The following is a 23,692-nucleotide window of genomic DNA, read 5'->3' as shown; positions in this document are numbered from 1 at the left end:
GCTGCCAGATCACTGCCAGAGCTGCGAATTGCAAAGCTGATAACAGTGCAAACATTCAATACACTGTCCAATAGCAAAAGCCACCATATTTCCAGTGGGCTGCTCTCTCATTTGACAGAAACCTGTGGATTGAATTGAATGACTTATTGTCACTTGCATTTTACAGTAATAATACAGTAAAATACGGTGAAAGGCTTCAACTGCTGCCACATTCTGGCAACATTTTGAATACTTTACGAATTAAAAAAAAATAAAAAGATTTAACTGAAAGAGTGTCTGTGTTCATTCTGCTGCCTCCGCAATGAGTCCTGAACCCTGAACCAGCAGACCAATGACACCTGTGCCTCCACCCTTCCTCCACTGCCTGTGCCGCAACCACCAATGTAGGAGGCACCACTCTTTAGGCACTATCTCTTTACTGCTGGGCCCACCTCACCAACACCACTGAGCCAGGTCCCATGCTAAACCCACACTTGCCTCGCAACCAGGAAGTCTTCAGGGCCACTGCTGCCTCACCAATAATCAGGAGTGCCTGGCTCTGGGCCTACTGCAACTAGGAGTCCCGGACTCCACTGCAAGGCTGCTGCCATTGCCTCCCCAAGAGTCCCACTCCGGCAGCCCCCTCCCAGTTGTCACATACTTACCATCCCACCAGCATCCATATCCAGAAGATCATCAGATGCCATTTCTGCCACCTCCAGTGAGATTCCACCACCAGACACACATTCCCCTCCCCTCCCTTGTCCAATTCCGCAGGGACCATTCCCTCCAGGACACCCTGGTCCACACTTCCTTCACCCCCAACACCTCACCACAGCCCTACGGCACCTTCCCCTGTAACTGGTGAAGGTGCAACACCTACCCATTTACCACCTCCCTCCCCACTATCCAAGGGCCCAAACATACCTTCCAGGTGAAGCAACACTTCACCTGCACTTCCCAGAATTTTCTTTACTGCATTCGCTGCTCACAATGTGGTCTCCTCTCCACTGGGGAAACGAAGCGTAGACTTGGCAACCGCTTCGCAGAACGTCTACGTTCTGCTCGCAAAACAGACCCTGAACTACCTGTTGCTTGCCACTTTAATGCACCACCTTGCTCCCTGGCCAACATCTCCGTCTCTGGCTTGCTGCAGTGTTCCAACAAAGCCCAGTGCAAACTGGAGGAATAACACCTCATTTTCTGCTTGGGGACCCTGCAGCCGTCTGGACTCAATATTGAGTTCAATAATTTTAGGGCCTAAACTGTCCCATGTCCCAGCCCTGTACCCCACACACCAGGCCTTGTTATCACATAGCCTGCCATTATACACCCCCTATTGTTAGTCACTAACAGTCCCCATTAACAACTATTCACCCTCCCAGCCCGATCGTTAGCAACTCCTTTATCTGTCCAACTGTTTTTCTCTGTCTTTGGGCTCTATCCTATTGTTTACTCCCTACCCCACCCACCTCCCTATTTTCTGCAAATAAACTGACATTTTCCCAGCTACCATCAGTTCTAAGGAAAGGTCACCGGACCCGAAACATTAACTCTGTTTTTTCCTACATAGATGCCGCCAGACCTGCTGAGCTTTTCCAGCAACTTCTGTTTTTGTTCCCTCCCAGTTGTCGTCTTGCTGACACCGCCATCTTGAAAGGTCCGCTGCCGCGTTGCCTCCAATTGCTGGGAGAAACAACGTCCGCCATCCCTGACCACTGGAAGGCTGCTGCCATTCTGCGCTCGGCCTGCTTTTGCTGCCATCCTGATGCTACCCATTAACCTGCCGCAAAAGGTCCCAAAGGAAAGAAAAAAACAATGAATGAAAGTAGAGGAGAGCGGATGAGCCCAGGCTCGAGCCCGCATGCGGCCCTGCTACCCTGCCGTGAAGTTGAATGCATGGTAGTTTAACCTGAGAGTCATCAGGCTGAGGCTGAGAGGGTGGAACCTTCATGGTAATCTCAGCAGTGCAGTAGAATTGAACCTTTGCTTTTGGTGTCACTCTGCATTGCAAATCAACCAGTCAGCCAACTGAGCTGTCCGACCCGGGTTATTAGAGGTCGGTTCATTCTGTTGGATGGACGACTGGTTCGTGATGGAGAGTGATGTTAACAGTGTGGAACATAATAAGAAGTTGCTGGAAAACCTCAGCAGGTCTGGCAACACAAGACCATAAGACATAGGAGCAGAAATTAGGTCATTTGGCCCATCAAGTCTGCTGCACCATTCAATCATGGCTGATAAGTTCCTCAACCCCATTCTCCCACTTTCTCCCCATTACCCTTGATCCCCTTGATAATCAAGAACCTACCTATCTCAGTCTTAAATGTACTCAATGACCTGGCCTCCACTGCCTTCTGTGGCAGTGAATTCCATAGATTCACAATTCTCTGGCTGAAGAAGTTTCTCCTTATCTCCATTCTAATAGGTCTTCCCTTTACTCTAAGGCTGTGCCCTCGGGTCCTAGTCTCTCCTACAAATGAAAACATCTTCCCAACATCCACTCTGTCCAGGCCATTCAGTATTCTGTAAGTTTCAATTAGATCCCCCCTAATCCTTCTGAACTCCAATGAGTATATTCCCAGAGTCCTCAAACGTTCCTCATATGTTTAGTTTTTCATTCCTGGGACCATTCTTATGAACCTCCTCTGAACTCGCTCCAGGGCCAGTACATCCTTCCTGAGATATGGGGCCCAAAACTGCACACAATACTCCAAATGTGGCCTGACCAGAGCCTTATAGAGCCTCAGAGGTACATCCCTGCTTTTATATTCAAGTCATCTCAAAATAAATGCCAACATTGCATTTGTCTTCCTGACTACTGACTCAACCCGCAAGTTTACATTGACAGAATCCTGGACTAGAATTCCCAAGTCTCTTTGCACTTCAGACTTCTGAATTTTCTCTCCATTTAGAAAATAGTCCATGCTTTTATTCTTCTTACCAAAGTGCATGACCTCACACTTTCCAACATTGTGCTACATCTGCCACTTCTTTGCCCACTCTCCTAACCTGTCCAAATCCTTCTGCAGCCTCACCACCTCCTCAATTCTACCTGTCCCTCTACCTATCTTTGTATCATCTGCAAATTTAGCCAGAATGCCCACAGTTCCTTCATCTAGATCATTAATGTATAAAGTGAAAAGTTGTGGTCCCAGCACGGATCCTTACAGAACACCACTTATCACCGGCTGCTATCCTGAGAAAGACCCTTTTATCCCCACTCTCTGCTTTCTGCCAGACGCCAACCTGCTATCCATGCTAGCACCTTGCCTCTGACACCATGGGCCCTTATCTTACTTAGCAGCCTCCTGTGCGGTACCTTGTCAAATGCCTTCTTGAAGTACAGGTAGATAACATCCATTGGAGATTTGATGACTATTGGAAGTTGTGTTCACAACTCTTGACACTTCAATGGTTTCTCCTGTATGTGTTTGCCCTTGTATTACCCTTCCACAAAGGGTGCTCCCTGTATGTTAAGGGATCTTATAAGGCCTCCTCAAATTTGAACAGCTTCTCACCTGCAGGAATAAATCAGTAGTTCATGAGGCTCAATAATTGATTGAAGCTCTCACCACACTTGGAGCCACTCAACCTCTTCTCAGTCTCACCCTCACCCATCACCCACAGCCAAACCTTCAGAAAGGTTGGTTCTGATGGAAGGCTCCACACCACTGACCACTTTCAGATCTGATGATATGTCAAAGCTCCCCTGATCAGACCGATTTCCAGATGATGGTTTCACTGCCCAACCTTTTCTGAATTTGGAAATGCTATGAAGGGACTTGATGTCTTCCTACTTTTGTGTAGTTGTTCCTTGGGCGATGATCAGGAACTGTCTGCAGTAACTATCGTCTCTGCATTCTCTGGTGTAGTATGGTGCAATCCTTCTGTACACCAGGGAAAGGTAACATGATTCCCTCCAACTTCCCTCCTTGCTGAATGGGCTGACTGCTCAGTTAGAAACTGTTCCACAGTGAGTGCCAGTCTGCCATTCCCTTGTGGGAGCAGAATCAGTTATAAGTTCTTCATTTTCCCTAATCTGACTATTAAACACCCTCTGTTTCCAGCAAGGACACTGGATAGTGTAAAACAGGCTTATCGGTTCATGAGGAACTGTATTCCCATTTTTACCAGAGAGATACAAAAGTTTAACATGAAAAAGAATCAATATAATTGTCTTCCAAAATAATTTGAAGAAAACATCTTTACAGATGCATTGAAAGATATTTCAATAGATGTGACTACAGGTATGACAGATGAATTGCTCTAGAGCTGAATTAACAATCCGGAGATTGTGATCCAAATCCAACCATAGAAAGTTACATACTGAGAATTACAGTGAGTTACAGATCAATTGGTCCATGCTGAGGTTTATGCTCAACATGATCATTCTCTCCCCATTCTTTACCTCACCCTATCCCGCTATTCCTTTCTCCCTGATATGCTTACCCAGCGAGTGATGGGTAATAAATGATACACAAGTCACTCCCCCAATCACTGTGATCGCTTGAGCACAGGGACACGATTTGAGTGCTGTAATAATATCTCCTCTCTATCCCGGTTTCTTCCTCTGCAACCCTCTCTGCTGTGCACGTGCTGATCCCGCCACTGGACGTCATCACTGCCTTGGATCTTCCTCTTCTGATCTGTTTGCAAACACATCTCAGGCTGCACATCTCACACTGATGTTGTCAGTTTGAAAGCCTCTCGGATGAAGAATACTATTCCCACACTAGAAATCTCTGTCAAACATATTTCCCAGGGGAACTGAGACAGCAGCTGCAATAAGTGAGATTTTATTCAGATGTAACAATGACAGGTTTAAATCCCCACCTGATCTGCTGCTCAAAGTCACCTCCATTTCACCGGTCAGTTTCCCAAGCTTCCGGAAACTCATGTTGCTGCAGAAATATTTGGATTGGCTGTGAGAGACGTCAATCAGAGAGCCCACCCACTCTGCCCATTCACTCCTCTTCCTCTTCCAGAGCGGGTTCACTTCCTATAGGGACTGAAAACCAAGTGAGGAGATGGTGAGTGAAGGAGCAGCTTTTACACAAATTGTATCCCATAATATCCACACCAATCTACAGGCAGTCTGACTATCCTGTGGGCAGTCAGGGGTGGAAATGTCCCTTATGCTGTGTGAGAAGATCCAGCTGAGAGAGCTGTTTACTCGGTGCTTTGTGCTGAACTGTTTGACTGGAGCTGTGTGTTGGATATTGAGTGTGTTTATTGGGAAACATTTGCCTTCTGATTTCCGTGCTGAGTTTTGTTGACGGATCATTCCTGAATATGAGAAGGTTAGGTGTAAATTATATAGGAGGTGCAGAGTGTCTGAGGATTCTTACTGATTTCCCGTTGTTGAATTCTGTGTATGTGTTGGGAGCTGGTTATAATCCAGTGGACAGTGAATGGTCAGTTCTGCCTGTGTGTTGGGAACTGGATATTTCCTTTCTTTTTAAGTCCCTACCAAGATCTGTCACTGGTCTATTTCTGTAAGCTTCTCAGAAATTAAAAAAGACTTTTACTGCCACGCGACGTCCCAAAGTGAAGTGCTAATGTTGGAAACATGGTAGCTAACATGATGACAGCAAGCTCCTAGTAATGTGATCATGACCAGACCATCTGTTTTCATTGGTGTTTATTGAGGTTTTATTGTGATCCCTGAGTTGACTGATAATCTTAAAAAGAGATTTGAAGTTCCAGTGAGCAAGCGTAAAGCATATGAGACACTAACAACATGACAATATTTCATATTTTAGACCTCCACAATCCTCAACTCCTTGAAGCATTGATTGAACAATAAGTAAAAGACAACTAATACATGACAGAAAGATATCTCCCCCCAACTTAACTTTTAACATAGTGTCACACTTTTTTCAGGAATCAGTCCAACCTCAGCTTCCAGTAGATTTTCTTCTCCTTGTTTCACTGAATCATAACTATGAGATTTCTAGAAGGGTTCTGAACTGACTGCCAACACTGAGGGCCCCTCCAGTGATTCATTCTCTGGCCTGGCAAGTTGAATCTCCCAGAGTCTTTAGATTGTCACGGAATGTGTCTTTTCAACCAAAGACCATGTTACCTCGCACATTCTCACAGAAAGAACACCCTCTCATCTCTGCTGACTACACTGGCTGCAGTCCTCTCTCTGTCTCTCTCTTTCTCTCTCTATCTGTCCGTAATCTCAGAGACTGTAAGTCTGCCCAGTCAGCACTGGCTGCTGTTTGTTTTCAGGTGTGATAACTTTGCATCTTGCTCAACATGTTCTCATGGCACCCAACCCATCTGGTCAGACAGAATTATACCACCTCCCCCCAACTCACCTTTCAAGGTATTCTGTTTTATTTTAAATTTAATAACGGCTTTAAACATATCAACTTTGTAAACTTCATTCATAACGTACTCCTGATTTACGCCTTCTCAACAGTGGGGAGATTGGAGTGGTTTGGTGGGGGTTCTTCCATCATCACTCCAGTGTGCTGGGCTCCAGCTTGGCTGTGAATGGAAGTGTTTATGCATCTGCTTTCTCCTGTATCTTGACTGGTTGCCCAAATTCTCAACAAGATCTGACATGATGACAAAGCTTTGTTCTGATCTGTTGGGTGTGGGGTTGTTTTGCTGTGTTACTCTTGGTGTTGAGCCTGCATGTAGCTCTCTAATATATTCACTCAAGTGGGTTGGGACATTCCCAGGGATGGTGATGGAGGTGTCTGGGATGTTTCCAGACTGATATGATTCAGTGAGTATCATGCTACTTGAGCATTCTGTTTGTCAGCTGTCCTCACTTGGGGTCTTGTCCTCAGACCTTGGTAAGAGAAGCTTTACAGATTTCACTGGGCTGAGATAACCTTCATCTTATTGTCCAGATCTCTCTGATTTTTCTTATTATTGGGTTTGTAGTGATTGTTTATCATAAACAAAAGCAGATATTTAAGAAAATAATTCACAGCAAAGATATATTCCAGTGAGGAAGAAGGATTATAGGAAGAGGATACAGAAAAAATGAAATAAAGACAGAGCTAATAAACCTTGAGGGTAAACTTTAATGTAGTATCAAGCCAGACAGCAACAGTTACTGTAAATGAATTAAAGTGGAGAGAGAAGCCAAAGTGAACATAGGCCACATAGGTTACAAAGGGACATTGATAGAATGCAGAGCTGGGCTGAGAAGTGGCAGATGGAGTTTAACCCTGAAAAGTGTGAGATGATTCATTTTGGAAGGGCAAATTTGAAAGCAGAATACAGTGAAAGATTCTTGGCAGTGTGGAGGAGCAGAGGGATCTTGGGGTTCATGTTCACAGTTCCCTGAGAGCTGCCACTCAGGTGGATAGAGTTTTGAAGGTGTGAAAATAGATAAGTCCCCTGGGCCGGATGGGATTTATCCTAGGATTCTCTGGGAAGCTAGAGAGGAGATTGCAGAGCCTTTGGCTTTGATCTTTATGTCGTCATTGTCTTCAGGAATAGTGCCAGAAGACTGGAGACTAGCGTTGTCCCCTTGTTCAAGAAGGGGAGTAGAGACAACCCTGGTAATTATAGACCAGTGAGCCTTACTTCGGTTGTGGGTAAAGTGTTGGAAAGGATTAGAAGAGATAGGATTTATAATCATCTAGAAAGGAATAATTTGATTAGGGATAGTCAACACAGTTTTGTGAAGGGTAGGTCATGCCTCACAAACCTTATTGAGTTCTTCGAGAAGGTGACCAAACAGGTGGATAAGGGTAAAGCGGTTGATGTGGTGTATTTGGATTTCAGTAAAGCGTTTGATAAGGTTCCCCATGGTAGGCTATTGCAGAAAATACGGAGGCATGGGATTGAGGGTGATTTAGCGGTTTGGATCAGAAATTGGCTGGCTGTAAGAAGACAGAGGGTGGTGGTTGATGGGAAATGTTCATCCTGGAGTTCAGTTACTAGTGGTGTACCTCAAGGATCTGTTTTGGGGCCACTGCTGTTTGTCATTTTTATAAATGACCTGGATGAGGACGTAGAAGGATGGGTTAGTAAATTTGCGGATGACACCAAAGTCGGTGGAGTTGTGGATAGTGCGGAAGGATGTTGCAGGTTACGGAGGGACATAGATAAGCTGCAGAGCTGGGCTGAGAGGTGGCAAATGGAGTTTAATGCGGAAAAGTGTGAGGTGATTCACTTTGGAAGGAGTAACAGGAATACAGAGTACTGGGCTAATGGTAAGATTCTTGGTAGTGTGGATGAGCAGAAAGATCTCGGTGTCCATGTGCATAGATCACTGAAAGTTGCCACCCAGGTTGATAGCGTTGTTAAGAAGGTGTACAGTATGTTAGGTTTTATTGGTAGAGGGATTGAGTTTCGGAACCATGAGGTCATGTTGCAGCTGTACAAAACTCTGGTGCGGTCGCACTTGGAGTATTGCGTACAGTTCTGGTCACCGCATTATAGGAAGGATGTGGAAGCATTGGAAAGGGTGCAGAGGAGATTTACCAGGATGTTGCCTGGTATGGAGGGAAGGTCTTATGAGGAAAGGCTGAGGGTCTTGAGGCTGTTTTCGTTAGAGAGAAGAAGGTTAAGAGGTGACTTGATAGAGACATACAAGATGATCAGAGGATTAGATAGGGTGGACAGTGGGAGCCTTTTTCCTCGGATGGTGATGGCTAGCACAAGGGGACATAGCTTTAAATTGAGGGGTGATAGATATAGGACAGATGTCAGAGGTACGTTCTTTACTCAGAGAGTAGTAAGGGCGTAGAATGCCCTGCCTGCAAAAATAGTAGACTCGCCCACTTTAAAGGCATTTAAATGGCCACTGGATAAACATATGGATGATAACGGAATAGTTTAGTTTAGATGGGCTTCAGATTGGTTTCACAGGTCGGCGCAACATCGAGGGCCGAAGGGCCCGTACTGCGCTGTAATGTTCTATGTTCTATGTTCTATGTTTTAAGAAGGTGTATGGTATGTTAGCTTTCATTAATAGAGGGATTGAGTTCAAGAGCCGTGCTCCAGCTATACAAAAGCCTGGTTCGGCCACATCTGGAGTATTGTGTCCAGTTCTGGTCACCTCATCACAGGAAAGATGTGGATGCGTTAGAAGAGGTGCAGAGGAGATTTACCAGGATGTTGCCTGGAATGGAGGGAAGGTCTTACGAGGAAAGGTTGAGAGAGCTACGGCTTTTCTCTTTAGAACGACGAAGGATGAGAGGCGACTTGATAGAGGTGTACAAAATGATCAGAGGTATAGATAGAGACTTTTTCCTAGGGTGGAGGTAGCTTTTACGAGGGGACATAGTTTTAAAGTGAAAGGAGGTAGATATCGGGGAGAAGTCAGAGATAGGTTCTTTACTCAGAGAGTGGTAGGGGCGTGGAATGCATTGCCGGAGAGGGTAGTGGAGTCGGCCTCATTAGTGGCATTTAAGCGGCTATTGGATAGGCATATGGATGATAGTATAAGGTAGCGGTGGAGGTTAGATAGACCTTAGGTTTAGGGTAAAAGTTCGGCACAACATCGTGGGCCGAAGGGCCTGTACTGTGCTGTACTGTTCTATGTTCTATGTTCATTTGAAGAAAGAGGCTTGGAAATAATAATGGGAAAACGGGAATTGAAGAAGAGTTAAATAAATACATTGCATCAGTTGTCACAAATGGAAAACACGAATAGCATTCCACAATGATTAAATATTTAAGGGGCAAAAAGTTATAGCACTGAGGGATTTGGAGGTCTTAATGCATGAATCAGAAATGTAAAACTTGCCTTAGAAATGTTGACCCTGGCAGAAATCATAAAATTTTGGTCAGTAAGTCTCACATGATCAGGAAGAAGAGACCACATCCGGAATATGGCACAGCCCAAGTGAGTGTATATTTCTGGTATTTTGGAATAGTGTGGGATTAGAACTGGTAAATATTTCTTTTCCTACTCCTTTTTAAAAGTTTAAAGTTCGGTTGTCCGGTTAAAAGGCTATTAAGGTAGCTGACTCAGCTGCCTGAGGCTCAGTTTTCAGTCAATTACCTGAAGCCTGAATAGAGCCTGAATATATGTTGATTACCATTGAAGCTTAACCAGCGTGAGTCACCTCAGCTTTATCCAAGTGTATTTAAGAGAAGGTCTATTGAAGGTGCAGAATCAGGAAGTCTCAGGCAGAGTGAGGCACAGCCAAGTGACTATATTTCTGGGATTTTGGAGTAACATGGAAATTTGGTGTATTGGAGTGGAGGCTTTTTTTGCCTCTTTTTTGGTTTATAGTATGTAAGGTCTGTTGCAGGATAAATTGAAGCCCTGGATTGGGGGCCCAGGACAAAACAAAAAGTGACATCACAGGAAAACCTTAAATTCATTGATTGCTTATAACTGCTGATTTGACCATCTATCATAAGTTACTTTCAGATTAAAGTTAATTCAGAAAAACAAAATTACAGGTTAAAAACTAAAAGACCAGCAGGAAATTAACAGAAAATGAGGAACTAACTAAACAAAATAGAGATGCAGGACCAGACAATGTGTTGTCCCAGCGTTAAGTGGGAGCTGGTGGACCCCATTGTGGTTCATAGTGACCACATCTATAACAAATGTTAGTTGCTAGAGGAACTTCTACTCAGAGTTGATGAGTTGGTCCCCCTATTGAGGAAAATATGTTATTTCATTGAGACAATTCAGAGAAAGTCACTAGAATGGAGGTCTGGAGGGATTGTCTTATGAGCACAGGTTGAGACTCTACTCATTGGAATTTAAAAGAATGAGAGGTGATTTCATTGAAACACAGAGGATTCTTAAGGTGCTTGAGAGGATGTTTCACGTTATGGGAGAGTCTAGGACCAGAGGGCATAGTCTCAGACTTAAGGGGCGCCAACGACTGAGATGAGGAGGAATTTCTTCTCTCAGAGGGTTGTTAGTCATTGGAACTCCTTGCCACAGTGAGCTATGAGGGCAGAGTTCTTGTGTATATTTAAGATTGAGATAGACAAATTCTTGATCAGTCCGCGAATCGAGGATTTTGGGGAAAAGGGAGGAAAGTGGCTATGAGGAGTGTCGGATCAGTCATGATCCTATTGAATGGCGGAGCAGGCTTGAGGGGCCAAATGGCCTAGTCCTATTCCTATTTCTTATGATTTTATGGTAAACACAAAAAAGTAGCAACCATATTCAGTGGGTAATAGGAAATTTTAGCCTTTAAGTTAAAGGGAATGGAGGATAAATTAGGGATGCCTAGCTAAAAGTAAGTGACTGGTCAGACCACAGCAGAACTACTGTGAATGGTTTTGGTTTCCTTATGTACATTGAGGCAGCCGAGAGAAAGTTAATTAGGTTGATCCCAGGTAGGTTGGTTGATTCTCTACTTATCGGCATTTAGAAGAACGAGAAGAGACCTAATTGAAACATATGCAATTCTTAACGGCTTGATAGGGATGATGGCAGAGGTGGTTTCCCCTTGTGAGAGAGTTTCGTACCAGAGGGCAGAAATTCTAAGGGGTTGGCAATTTATGACAGAGACAAAGAGGCATTTCTTCCCTAAGATGATGTGAAGGCCTTTGAGACTGGGTCGATATGCATATTCAAAGCTAAAACAGGCAGATTTTTAATCAGTCGGGGAATCAAAGGTTATAGGGGAAAGACAGGAAAGTGGAGTTGAGGATTATCAGCTCAACTATGATTTAATTAAATGGTGGAACAGACTCAAGGGCTGAATAGCTACTTCTGCTTCTACATCTTATGGTTTGCTCAGGTAGCTTAGAGTCAACCATATAGGACTGGAGTCGCACGTGGATCTGACCAGGCAGTTGTTGCAGACACTCTTGTTTAAGGACAATATTTAGGACTTTTTGAAAGTAGCCCCATTGTCTGCCCCTAGTCACTATCCAGTGACTCTGCCGGATACAGAGAATGTATGATAGTCATGTGAGGAAAAAGAAAATACTTGCCCCTCATTCCCAACAGAGGGGAATATTAGACTGCCACACACTGTGTGACAGTCTCTAAATGAGGAGTCAGCCCCTTCAGCAAAGAAAGAGAGGGAGTTGGAGGAAATCATGTTTCCTTTTCCTGTTTTACAGAAGGATTACACTGTACTACACCAGAGAATACAGAGAGGATAGACACTGCACATAGGTCCTGACCATCATCCATGGATCAACTGCACAACTGTGGGAAGACATCCAGTCCCTTCACAGCATTGCTCAACACAGAGGAAGTTGGGCAGTGAAATCATCATCTGGAAATCGGTCGGGTTCGGGAGTTTTAACATATCATCAGATCTGAAACTGGCCAGTGGTGTGGAGCCTTCCATCAGAACCAACCTTTCTGAAGATTCAGCTATGGGTAATCGGTAAGGGTGAGGCTGGGAAGAAGCATGAGTGGCTGCAAGCGTGGTGAGAGCTTCAAACATTCATTGAGCCTCATGCACCACTGACTCATTCCAACAGATGAGGGGTTACTCGATTGTGAAGTGAGTCAGGAGGGCTCCAAAGGTTCATAGGATAAGGTATACCTTTTGGACACACTGTTAACCCACAGACAGCCACATGGAAGAGAAACCATTCAAGTGTGAGATTTGTGATAAATCTTTCATGACCTCTACGAGGCTGCTGACACACCAAATGATTCACACGGGGGACAAACCCTTCAGGTGTGAGGTTTGTGAAAAGGCTTTCACTCACTCCTCCCATCTCCTGAGGCACCAGAGAATTCATACGGGGCAGAAACCATTCACATGTGAGATCTGTAACAAATCATTCTCTGACTCATCGAACCTACGCACACACCAACGCATTCACACAGGGGAGAAACCATTCACGTGTGAAGTGTGTGACAAATCATTCTCAGACTTATCGAATCTCCGCAGACATCAACGGATTCATACGGGGGAGAAACCATTCACATGTGACATCTGTGACAAATCATTCTCAGAATCATCACACCTCTATGGGCACCGACGCATTCACACAGGGCAGAAACCATTTCTGTGTGAGGTTTGTAACAAATCATTCTACGATTCATCAACTCTGCGCAAGCACCAACGCATTCACACAGGGGAGAAACCATTTGCCTGTGAGACATGTGACAAATCTTTCTCGCAATCATCAGCGCTTCGCATCCACCGACGCTTTCACACAGGGGAGAAACCGTTTACGTGTGATGGATGTGACAAATCATTCTCGACATCTTCTCAACTCTGTACACACCAACGCATTCACACAGGGGAGAAACCGTTCAAGTGCGAAATATGTGACAGATCGTTCTCAAGGTCATCCAACCTCCTACTCCATTGGAGACTCCACTCAGGGGATTAGCCTTCAAGTGTGAGGTTTACAGTAAAGCTTTTATGACATTTTTAACTTTCCTGAGACCTCACAGGATTCCTGAACTACCACCCTATTCACACCAGAGAGAAAAGATTTAGGGGTGAGTTTTCACACTGTTACTATATCATCAATGGTCACAAATCAGAGAAACCTATCAGTGTGAATTCTGCAATAAAGCCTTAATATGATTATTGGATCTCCTGGAACACAAGCGAACCCACACAGGAACCATCTCATCAAGTTCTTGCTAAGGTGTCATCAGAGTGTGTAACGGTGTACACACTCACGGTGCAGGGTGTTCAGTGGGACTGGGACACAAAGCTTTCACTCCCATCAAACACCTAGTGATGACATCACCAGTGCTAAGGGATTATGATGTCAACAATGGAGCCACCATGCAGTGTGATGTCAGTGACACAGGACTTGGAGCAACCCCCATGCAGTGAGAGCAACCCATTGGGTTTGTATCCAGAGAGTTAACATGCACTGAATAACAATGTGCACAGATTGAGAGAGAGTCTGGATATTGACATTGCTTCATGAGGAATTTAGCCAACACCTGTTTGGGAGAGAGAAAGTAATGATAAGCATCCTGGTCAAATCTTTCCAAAACAATTGCAAACGATGTTACTTCATTTAAGAGATGCCACTTGGAAGCGAAGTACAAGCAAGGGAAGCAGATGTGCATCACTGACATGCTGTTGAGAGCTGCACTTTATCTGAAGGAAATTGATGCTGGTGCGTAGTGTGAAACCTCTCAGATTCGACAAGAAACAACAGCATGGTGTGCTCTGAAAATCATTATGCCAGTAGAGACATTGGCTCCGACAGATAAGCATCTTCCTCAGAGCAAACAAATCTCACAAGATGCAACTCTTCAAATGTTACAGGAAGTTTGATAAAAGGATGGCCTGAAGCCATCAAGGACACCCCATGACTGTAAGAGAGTATTGGACAAACAGAGATGAAGTGATTGCCCAAGGCAGAACCATGTATAAAGGGAGCAGGATCATTATTCTAAAAGAACTGAGAAAAGAGATGCTGAAACTCATCCTACACAAATCATCAAGGAATTGAATCTAGTCTGAGGAAGGTAAGAGAAGTGCTCTTCTGTCCAAACATGAGCAATGAGATAAAGGACCACATCAGCCAGTGCAGTGTTTGTAATGAACATCATGCTAAACAAGATAAAGAGCTGCTCATGACTCGTTACATCCCAGACAGCCCACGTATGAAGCTTGGAGCAGAGCTCTTCATTCTCACTGGAAATGATTATCTCATCACTATTCAGCTAGGGCAGAGTTAGAGCGTCTGAGGTCACTGACTCCTAGCGAGATTGTCGAATGTCTGAAAGCACATTTCAGTCGCCATAACATTTCTGACGTTGTGATCAGTGACAATGACTTCAATTCCCGAGTGAGGAACTCGGACTGTTCCTGAATGATGGGAAAATTCAGCACCACACATCATCTCTAAATTAACTCCAGTCAAATTGAAAGTCTGAGGCTGAGGTGAAAGACAGTTGGGGCAATGTATTGCCACGGACAGAGGAACATTTTTTATTATGGACATCGCTGGGCCAGCATTTATTGCTCATCCCGGGCAACCCTTGAGAAGGTAGTGCTTGTGTAAAGTGGGTTACCAGACAGGAGGCAGACAGAAAGTAGGCATAAACAGAACATTTTCAAGTTGGCAGGCAGAGGAATGGCACAAGGATCAGTGCTGGAAACTCAACTATTTACAAACTATATTGAAAAGGGAAGGCAATGGCCTAGTGGTATTATCACTGGACTGTTAATCCAGAGACCCAGATAACATTCTGGGGATCCTGGTTCGAATCCTGCCATGGCAGATGGTGGAATTTGAATTCAATAAAATATCTGGAATTAAGTATCTAATGATGACCATGAGCCCATTGCCGATTATCGGAAAAACCCATCTAATTCACTTAGGGAAGGAAACTGCTATCCTTACCTGGTCTGGCCTACATGTGACTCCAGATCCACAGCAATGTGATTGACTCTAAATTGCTCTCTGGGCAATTAGGGATGGGCAATAAATGCTGCCTGGTCAGTGATGGCCTTACCCTCTGAATTAATAAAGAAAAGAAATGAATCAACAGAAAGTAATGTGTCTAGTTTGCTAATGATACAAAGCTGGATTGAAAGGTAAGCTGTGGGGAGCTCATAGAGAAGCTACTAAGATAGATGGACAGGCTAACTGAATCGACAAAAAGAATGCAAATAGAGTATAATGCCTGGAAGTGTGAAGATATTAACCTTAGTTGTAACAATGAAAACTTTTGAAAAGATGAGAAACTTATAGGCTTATAGGTTGATGTTCAAAGACAATTCTCTGTACTCCTACACATAGATGTTAGTGTGCAGGTACAGTAAGCAACTAGGAAGCTAAATAAATGTTAGTCTTTATTGCAAGAGGATTAGAGAACGGGAAAAAATAAATCCTGATGCAATTGTACAGGGTTTTGCAGAGACCATATCTGGAGGACAGTCTGCTGTTGATCTCTAATTTTAAGAAAGGTTGTAATTACATTGGAGGTGGTACAGTGAATATTCAGTAAATTGATGCTGGCATAATGGATTGTCATATGATGAGAGGTTGAGTAAATTGGGCTGAAAGTCACTGGAGTTCAGCAGAATGAGAGACAATCTCATTGAAACAGACAAGGTTCTGAAGGGGCTTGAACCCATGGACACTGATTGTTTTCATTAGTCAGGGAATCTAGAACGTGGGGCACAGTCTCAGCATTCAGGACTAATCATTTGGGATTGAGATGAGGATAAATTGCTTCACACAAATTGTTGTGAATCCTTGAAATTCTCCACCCTGGAGGATTGTGGGTTCTCCATAATGTGAATATGATTAAAGCTAGGTAGACAGATATTTGGTTTCTCAGGGGATCATTGGATATGGGGTGTGCATGGGGTGGGGGGTGGCGGCTGGTGGTGACAGGAGTGTCGAAACTAGAATTGAACCCAAAGCCAGCCATGATCATACTGAATGGCAGCATATGCTCAATGGGCTCTATGAGCCACGCCTGATTCATTAGATCCTGCTAAAAGGATTTTTAAAAACTCACTCAGATCCAGCAGAGATGAATAGAAAACACACCCACTGAAGACATTGAAAGTTGTCCAGTCCAGCAACTAGTGTCATCTCGCACCCAACTCCATCTTCCAACAGCTAAACAACTACTGAGGCCAGAAGTAGCAACAGCAGTGAGTTGCAGGCTTAAAGTGCAATGATAGAAAGTCGGAGTTAATTTTGACAAAGCTGTCAATTCATTTCCTTAGCTGATAGTTGAACAGAGTGGAACCAATGAACACGAGTCAATTCGTTTGGTAACTTCAGACTGGTATGCTGTCGTAGTCACCTCAAAAAAACAGACAGCTGATGAGGTACATTGGATTTTAAATGTATGAATTAGGAGCAAAGGTAGGCCATTCAGACCATTGAGCATGTAATGCCTTTCAGAAAGATCTCTTTGTGTTTCAAATTCCCATTTATCTTTAATAACCTTTGATTCCCCTGAACAAGAATCTATCTACACCTCTACCTTAAAATATTCAATGACCATGCCTCCACCATTTTAAGAGGCAGAGTCATAGAGTCATGCAGATCCTTCGGTCCAACTCATCTGCACCGACCAGACATCGTAATCTGACCTAGTCCCATTTGCCAGCATTTGGCCCATATCCCTCTAAACCTTTCCTATTCATAGACCCATCCAGATCCCTTTTAAATGTTGTAATTGTATGTGCCTTCACCACTTCCTATGGCAACTTATTCCGTACATGCACCACCCTCTGTGTGAAAAGGTTACCCCTCACGTCCTTTTTAAGTATTTCCCCTCTCACCTTAAACCTTTTAATAAAAGAACATTAGTTGTTTTACACAAAAGAGGAATAACAAATAAAACTACATGTAGAGACATTTAAGAAAGCTCCAAACATAAACAGTGAAATAAAATGGCAGCCTATTTCCCAGCAATATCCTTTACAGATATTAAAGCCCTGAGAAACATCATTTCTCACTTCTTAATTTTTTCCTCAACTGATTCTTCCAAGTTCTTTTCCTTGGACTGATGGAACAGTTTTACAACTACTTGCCAGATCATTGTATGAATTTCTTTTTCCAAGTGTGATGCCATCATACCTCTGAGAGGAAAATATTCTTCTTATTTCTATTCTATAAATGTGATACCTAATTTTTGAACAGTGCCTCATAGTTGAGTAATCTCTCACAAAAGGAAGCATATTTCCATGTTCACTTTGTCAAGACTATTCAGGATCATATACACTTCAATCAACTGCCACTCAATCTTCTAAACCTCACTGGAAAGAATCACAGTCTGTCCAACCTATTGCCCTATGACAACCTGCTCATTCCAGGTATCATTTGAGACCCCCTCTGAACCACCTTCATGCATTCACTTCCTTGAATAAGGAGATCAAAACTGCACACGGTATTCGAGATGTGGTCTATGATGAAAACTGCATACTTCACAGAGAGTCATAGAGATGTACAACATGGAAACAGACCCTTCGGTCTAACTCATCCATGCCAACCAGATATCCGAAAGTAACCTAGTCCCATTTGCCAGAATTTGGCCCATATCCCTCTAAACCCTTTCTATTCATATACCTAACCAGATGCCTTTTAAATGCTATAATTGTACCAACCTCCACCACTTCCTCTGGCAGCTCATTCCATACATGCACCACCCTTGGTGTGAAAAAGTTGCCCCTTAGGCCCCTTTTAAATCATTCACCTCTCACCTTAAATCTGTGCCCTCTGGTTTTGGACCCCCCTACCCTGGGGAAAAGACCATGGCTATTCACCCTATTCATGTCCCTCATGATTTTATAAACTCTATAAGGTTACCCCTCAGCTTCTGACACTCCAGGGAAAATAGCCCCAGCCTATGCAGCCTCTCCCTATAGTTCAAACCCTCCAACCCTGGCAACATCCTTGTAAATCTTTTCTGAACACTTTCAGGTTTCACAACATCCTTACGATAGAGAAGAGACCAGAATTGCAAGCAGTATTCCAAAAGTAGATAAATATCATTTTTGGAATTTGAATCAGCTTAGACACAGATGGTGTTGGTTAATTCTGCAAATGGTTTTCTTTACAAAAGTACCTAGAGAGTCTTTCTGGAACAGTGTCTAAACCCAGCATTTTGTCAGACAACAGGGGACTTCAAACCCTTAATGGTGCTAATGGAAAAATGCTTATATGATCATTCCTTCAGGGTCTCAAGGTCAAATCCCTTCCTAACAGCATTGTGGTTCTACCCACAGCACATGGACTGCACCAGTTCAAGAAGGCACCTCACCATCATCTTTCGAGTGCACCGAGGGTGAGCAGTAAATGCTGGCACAACCAGCAATGGCCACATCCTATGAATGAATTTGAAAAGGACCCATTGAATTGTTTCCACACTCCACAGGAAAGAAACTGTCAAGAATCAGATAAGTAGAACCCCAACGAGTAATTCTCTGGACTTGACTCTCTCAAATGGATAGTGTTTTGCTCTATGTTTTAAATCTTGCCATCTGTCTTCTGCATTTGGATTGCTTGGATTGTATTTTTTATTTCTTCCATTGTGTGATAAACTTCTGTTGTGCTATTAAAGAAAATGTACAGCCTTTTATGAATACATCTCAGTCACTAACCACCACGTTAATTGATCTCTCAAGCCATGTTTCATCCTGGGAACTGACTTGTCCAGCAGTATCATCAACTGGGATCATAAAGATCCCTTCACTGACTAGCATAATTGAAGCATAACATCCTTAGTTTTGTAAAAACCAAAAGAACGGCAGAGGCTGTAAATCAAGAACAAAAACAAAGTTGCTGGAAAAGCTCAGCAGGTTTGGCCGCATCTGTGAAGGAGAAAACAGGGTTAACGTTTCGGGTCCAGTGACCCTTCCTTAGAACTGATGGTGGCTGGGAAAACGTCAGTTTATATGCAGAAAATAGGGAGGTGGGTGGGGTAGGGAGTAAACGATAGGATAGAGCCCAAAGAGAGAGAAAAACAGTTGGACAGACAAAGGAGTTGCTAACAATCAGTCTGGGAGGGTGAGTAGTTGTTAAATGAGGGCTGTTAGTGAGTAACAACAGGGAGTGTGTAATGGCAGGCTATGTGGTAACATGGCCTGGTGTCTGGGGTGGGGGGCTGGGACATGGGAGAGTTTAGGCCCTAAAATTATTGAACTCAATATTGAGTCCGGAGGGCTGTAGGATCCCCAAGCGGAAAATGAGATGTTGTTCCTCCAGCTTGCGTTGGGCTTCACTGAAACACTGTAGCAAGCCAGAGACAGAGATGTTGGCCAGGGAGCAATTGGTGCATTGAAGTAGCAGGCAACAGGTAGTTCAGGGTCTTTTTTATAAACAGAACGTAGAAGTTCTGCGAAGCGGTCGCCAAGTCTACGCTTCGTTTCCCCAGTGTAGAGGAGACCACGTTGTGATCATGGTGAAAAGATCACCCATGATCTTATTGAATGGCGGAGCAGGCTCGAAGGGCCGGACGGCCTACTCCTGCTCCTAGTTCTTATGTGAGCAGCGAATGCAGTAGACTAGATTCTTGGAAGTGCAGGTGAAGTGTTGCTTCACCTGAAAGGTATGTTTGGATTCTGGGGAGGGAGGAAGTAAATGCGCAGGTGTTGCACCTTCGCTGGTTACAGGGGAAGGTGCCGTAGGGCTGTGGGGAGGTGTTGGGGGTGATGGAAGTGTGGACAGGGTGTCCCGGAGGGAACGGTCCCTGTGGAAGGCGGACAAGGGAGGGGAGGGGAATATGTGTCTGGTGGTGGCATCTTGTTGGAGGTGGCGGAAATGGCGTCTGATGATCTTCTGGATGTGGATGTTGGTGGGATGGTAGGTGAGGATGAGGTGAACCCTATCGCTGTTGCGGGAGGGAAGAGAAGGGGTGAGGGCGGAAGTGCGGGAGATGGGTTGGACCTGGTTGAGGGCCCTGTCGACAACAGAGCTGGGAAATCCTTGGTTGAGGAAGAAGGTGGACATTTCGAAGGCTCCCTTGTTGAAGTTGGCCTCATCTGAACATATGCGACGGAGACGGAGGAACTGAGAGAATGGGATGGAGTCTTTACAGGAAGTGGGGTGTGAGGATGTATAGTCCAGGTAGCTGTGGGAGTCAGTGGGTTAGTAATGGATATTAGTGGCCAGTCTATCCCCAGAAATGGAAACAGTAATGTCGAGGAAGGGAAGGGAGGAGTCAGAGACAGACCAGGTGAAAGTGAGGGCAGGGTGGAAATTGGAGGCAAAACTGATGAAGTTTTCCAATTCCAGACGAGAGAGGGAAGCAGCACCGCTGATATCATCGATGTATCGGAGAAAGAGTTGTGGGTGGGGGCTGGAATAGGAGTGGAACAAGAAATGTTCCACATACCCCACGAAGAGACAGGCATAACTAGAGCCTATGCGGGTACCCATGGCAACGCCTCTTACCTGAAGAAAATGAGCGGAGTTGAAAGAGAAGTTGTTGAGGGTGAGGACAAGCTCGGCCAAGCGGAGGAGGGTGGTGGTGGGTGGGGATGGTCCAGGTCTTTGCTCCAGGAAGAAACGGAGAGCCCTAAGACCCTCCTGGTGGGGAATGGATGTTTAAAGGGATTGCACATCCATGGTAAAGAGGAGGTGGCTGGAGCCGATAAACTGGAAGTTTTGAAACCGGCTTAAGGCGTCAGATGAATCATGGATGTATGTGGGTAGGGATTGGACCGGGGGGGGGAGAAGACTGAGTCAAGGTAGGAAGAGATGAGTTCTGAGGCGCATGAGCAGGCTGAAACAATGGGTCTGCCCAGACAGTCCTGTTTGTGGATTTTTGGCAGGAGGTAGAAACGAGCTGTGTGGGTTTGGGGGACTATTAGCTTGGAAGCGGATGGGGGGAGATCACCGGATGAAATGAGATCCGTAACTGTAGTGGATACAATGGCCTGATGTGCCATGGTGGGGTCATGGTCCAGGGGAAGGTAGGAGGAGGTATCTGAGAGCTGGCTGTCAGCCTCTGCAAGGTAGAGGTATGTACCGCAGACAACAACAGCACCACCCTTATCGGCAGGCTTGATGACAAAGTCAGGGTTAGATCTGAGTGCACGGAGTGCAGTCAGTTCAGAGGGAGATAGGTTGGATTTGTTGAGAGGGGCAGTAAAATTGAGGCGACTAATGTCACGACGACAGTTCTCAATGAAAAGATCGAGTGCAGGTAAAAGGCCGGAGGGAGGGGTCCAGGTGGAGGGAGAGTGTTGGAGTTGGACGAAGGGGTCTGTGGGATGGGGAGAGGACTCTTGTCCAAAGAAATGAGCACAGAGGCGAAGATAGCAGAAGAACAGTTCGGCGTCATGTCGTGCCTGAAATTTGTTAAGGTGGGGACGCAGAGGAATAAAGCTGAGGCCTTTGCTGAGTACAGAGTGTTCAGCATCGGAGAGCGGAAGGTTAGGAGGGATGGTGAATACCCGACAGGAGGTGGGGGGGTTGGGGAGGGGATAGAGTCAGAGAGAAGGGGAGGAGAGGTAGGTTCCAGAGGGCCATGGGTATTTTTGAGTTGTTGCATCATGTGGGCCTTGATGCCTGAAAGGAAAAGAAAAAGTTTCTTGTTAGCACGACAAATGAGTCGGAGGATGAAGTGGAACTGCGGAGTGGTGCAGCCCTGAGCCAGCACGGTGCGATGCTGTTGGAGAGAGAGATTGAGAGTGTGCATGTGGTGCTGCATGCCACTTAGTGTGGATCTCAGGAAGCTGCGAGAGCAGCTGTCTGTGGAACGTTGAATATCACAGAGATATCTGTGATCCTGGGAGGATTCAAAACATGAGGGATGAAACTTCAGTTGGAATCCACGTGGGGTGAGACGAGCCGGAGGCAGTCACTGAAGAATGTGATATGGCTGTGGAAACGAGTTTTAGCAAATACCTGGTCAAACACTAGGAGTGACAGTGAAATTAAAGTCGGTGGGCAAGAAGAGAGATTGGAACGGAAATCCCGTCAGAGAGAGGAGCAGAACTTCTTCAAGGTGGGCATGCCTGGAAGAGATGTGGCAGTGAGTTAAATACTAAATAAAAACCAAAAGAACTGCAGATGCTGTAAATCCAGAACAAAAACAAAGTTGCTGGAAAAGCTTAGCAGGTCTGGCAGCATCTGTGAAGGAGAAAATAGAGTGAACGTTTTGGGTCCGGTGACCCTCAGAACTGATGGTGGCTGGGAAAACATCAGTTTATATGCAAAAAATAGGGAAGTGGGTGGGATAGGGAGTAAACGATAGGATAGAGCTCAAAGAGCCCAAAGAGCCCTTACGCCGGTTTCAAAGCTTCCAGTTTACCGGCTCCAGCCACCTCCTCTTTACCATGGATGTGCAATCCCTTTACACATCCATTCCCCACCAGGAGGGTCTCAGGGCTCTCTGCTTCTTCTGGGAGCAAAGACCCGAACCATCCCCACCCACCACCACCCTCCTCCGCTTGGCCGAGCTTGTCCTCACCCTCAACAACTTCTCTTTCAACTCCGCTCATTTTCTTCAGGTAAGAGGCGTTGCCATGGGTACCCGCATAGGCTCTAGTTATGCCTGTCTCTTCGTGGGGTATGTGGAACATTTCTTGTTCCACTCCTATTCCAGCCCCCACCCACAACACTTTCTCCGATACGTCGATAATATCATCGGTGCTGCTTCCCTCCCTCGTCTGGAATTGGAAAACTTCATCAGTTTTGCCTCCAATTTCCACCCTGCCCTCACTTTCACCTGGTCTGTCTCTGACTCCTCCCTTCCCTTCCTCGACATTACTGTTTCCATTTCTGGGGATAGACTGGCCACTAATATCCATTACTAACCCACTGATTCCACAGCTACCTGGACTATACATCCTCACACCCCACTTCCTGTAAAGACTCCATCCCATTCTCTCAGTTCCTCTGTCTCCGTCGCATGTGTTCAGATGAGGCCAACTTTGACAACGGAGTCTCCGAAATGTCCACCTTCTTCCTCAACCGAGGATTCCCCAGCTCTGTTGTCGACAGGGCCCTCAACCAGGTCTGACCCATCTCCCGCACTTCCACCCTCACCCCTTCTCTTCCCTCCCGCAACAGCAATAGGGTTCCCCTCATCCTCACCTACCATCCCACCAACATCCACATCCAGAAGATCATCAGACACCATTTCCACCACCTCCAGCAAGATGCCACCACCCAGACACGTATTCTCCTCCCCTCCCTTGTCCGCCTTCCGCAGGGACCGTTTCTTCCGGGACACCCTGGTCCACACTTCTATCACCCCCAAAACCTCCCCACAGCCCTACGGCACCTTCCCCTGTAACCGGCGAAGGTGCAACACCTGGACATTTACCTCCTCCCTCCCCAGAATCCAAGGGCCCAAACATACCTTTCAGGTGAAGCAACACTTCACCTGCACTTC

The 23,692-nt window shown here is 45.2% G+C and overlaps 1 protein-coding gene across 1 annotated transcript in view; it reads left to right on the top strand.

Annotated features, from left to right (window-relative positions):
* Positions 1-18,923, top strand: part of LOC109938039 (zinc finger protein 850-like) — a 50,317-nt gene extending 31,394 nt beyond the window's left edge. The window contains exons 2-3 of the mRNA XM_048616860.1: positions 12,499-14,868; positions 18,576-18,923. Coding sequence (XP_048472817.1) covers positions 12,499-13,239 — 741 coding nt within the window. The 3' untranslated portion in view covers positions 13,240-14,868; positions 18,576-18,923. The remainder of the gene's footprint in view (positions 1-12,498; positions 14,869-18,575) is intronic.
* Positions 18,924-23,692: the final 4,769 nt, after the last annotated feature.

This window comes from Rhincodon typus, chromosome 35 (genome assembly GCF_021869965.1).
Source record: "Rhincodon typus isolate 14 chromosome 35, sRhiTyp1.1, whole genome shotgun sequence".
Lineage (NCBI taxonomy): Eukaryota > Metazoa > Chordata > Chondrichthyes > Orectolobiformes > Rhincodontidae > Rhincodon > Rhincodon typus.
The sequence above is the reverse complement of the archived record's forward strand: the minus strand, read 5'-3'. Positions and strand labels throughout refer to the sequence as shown.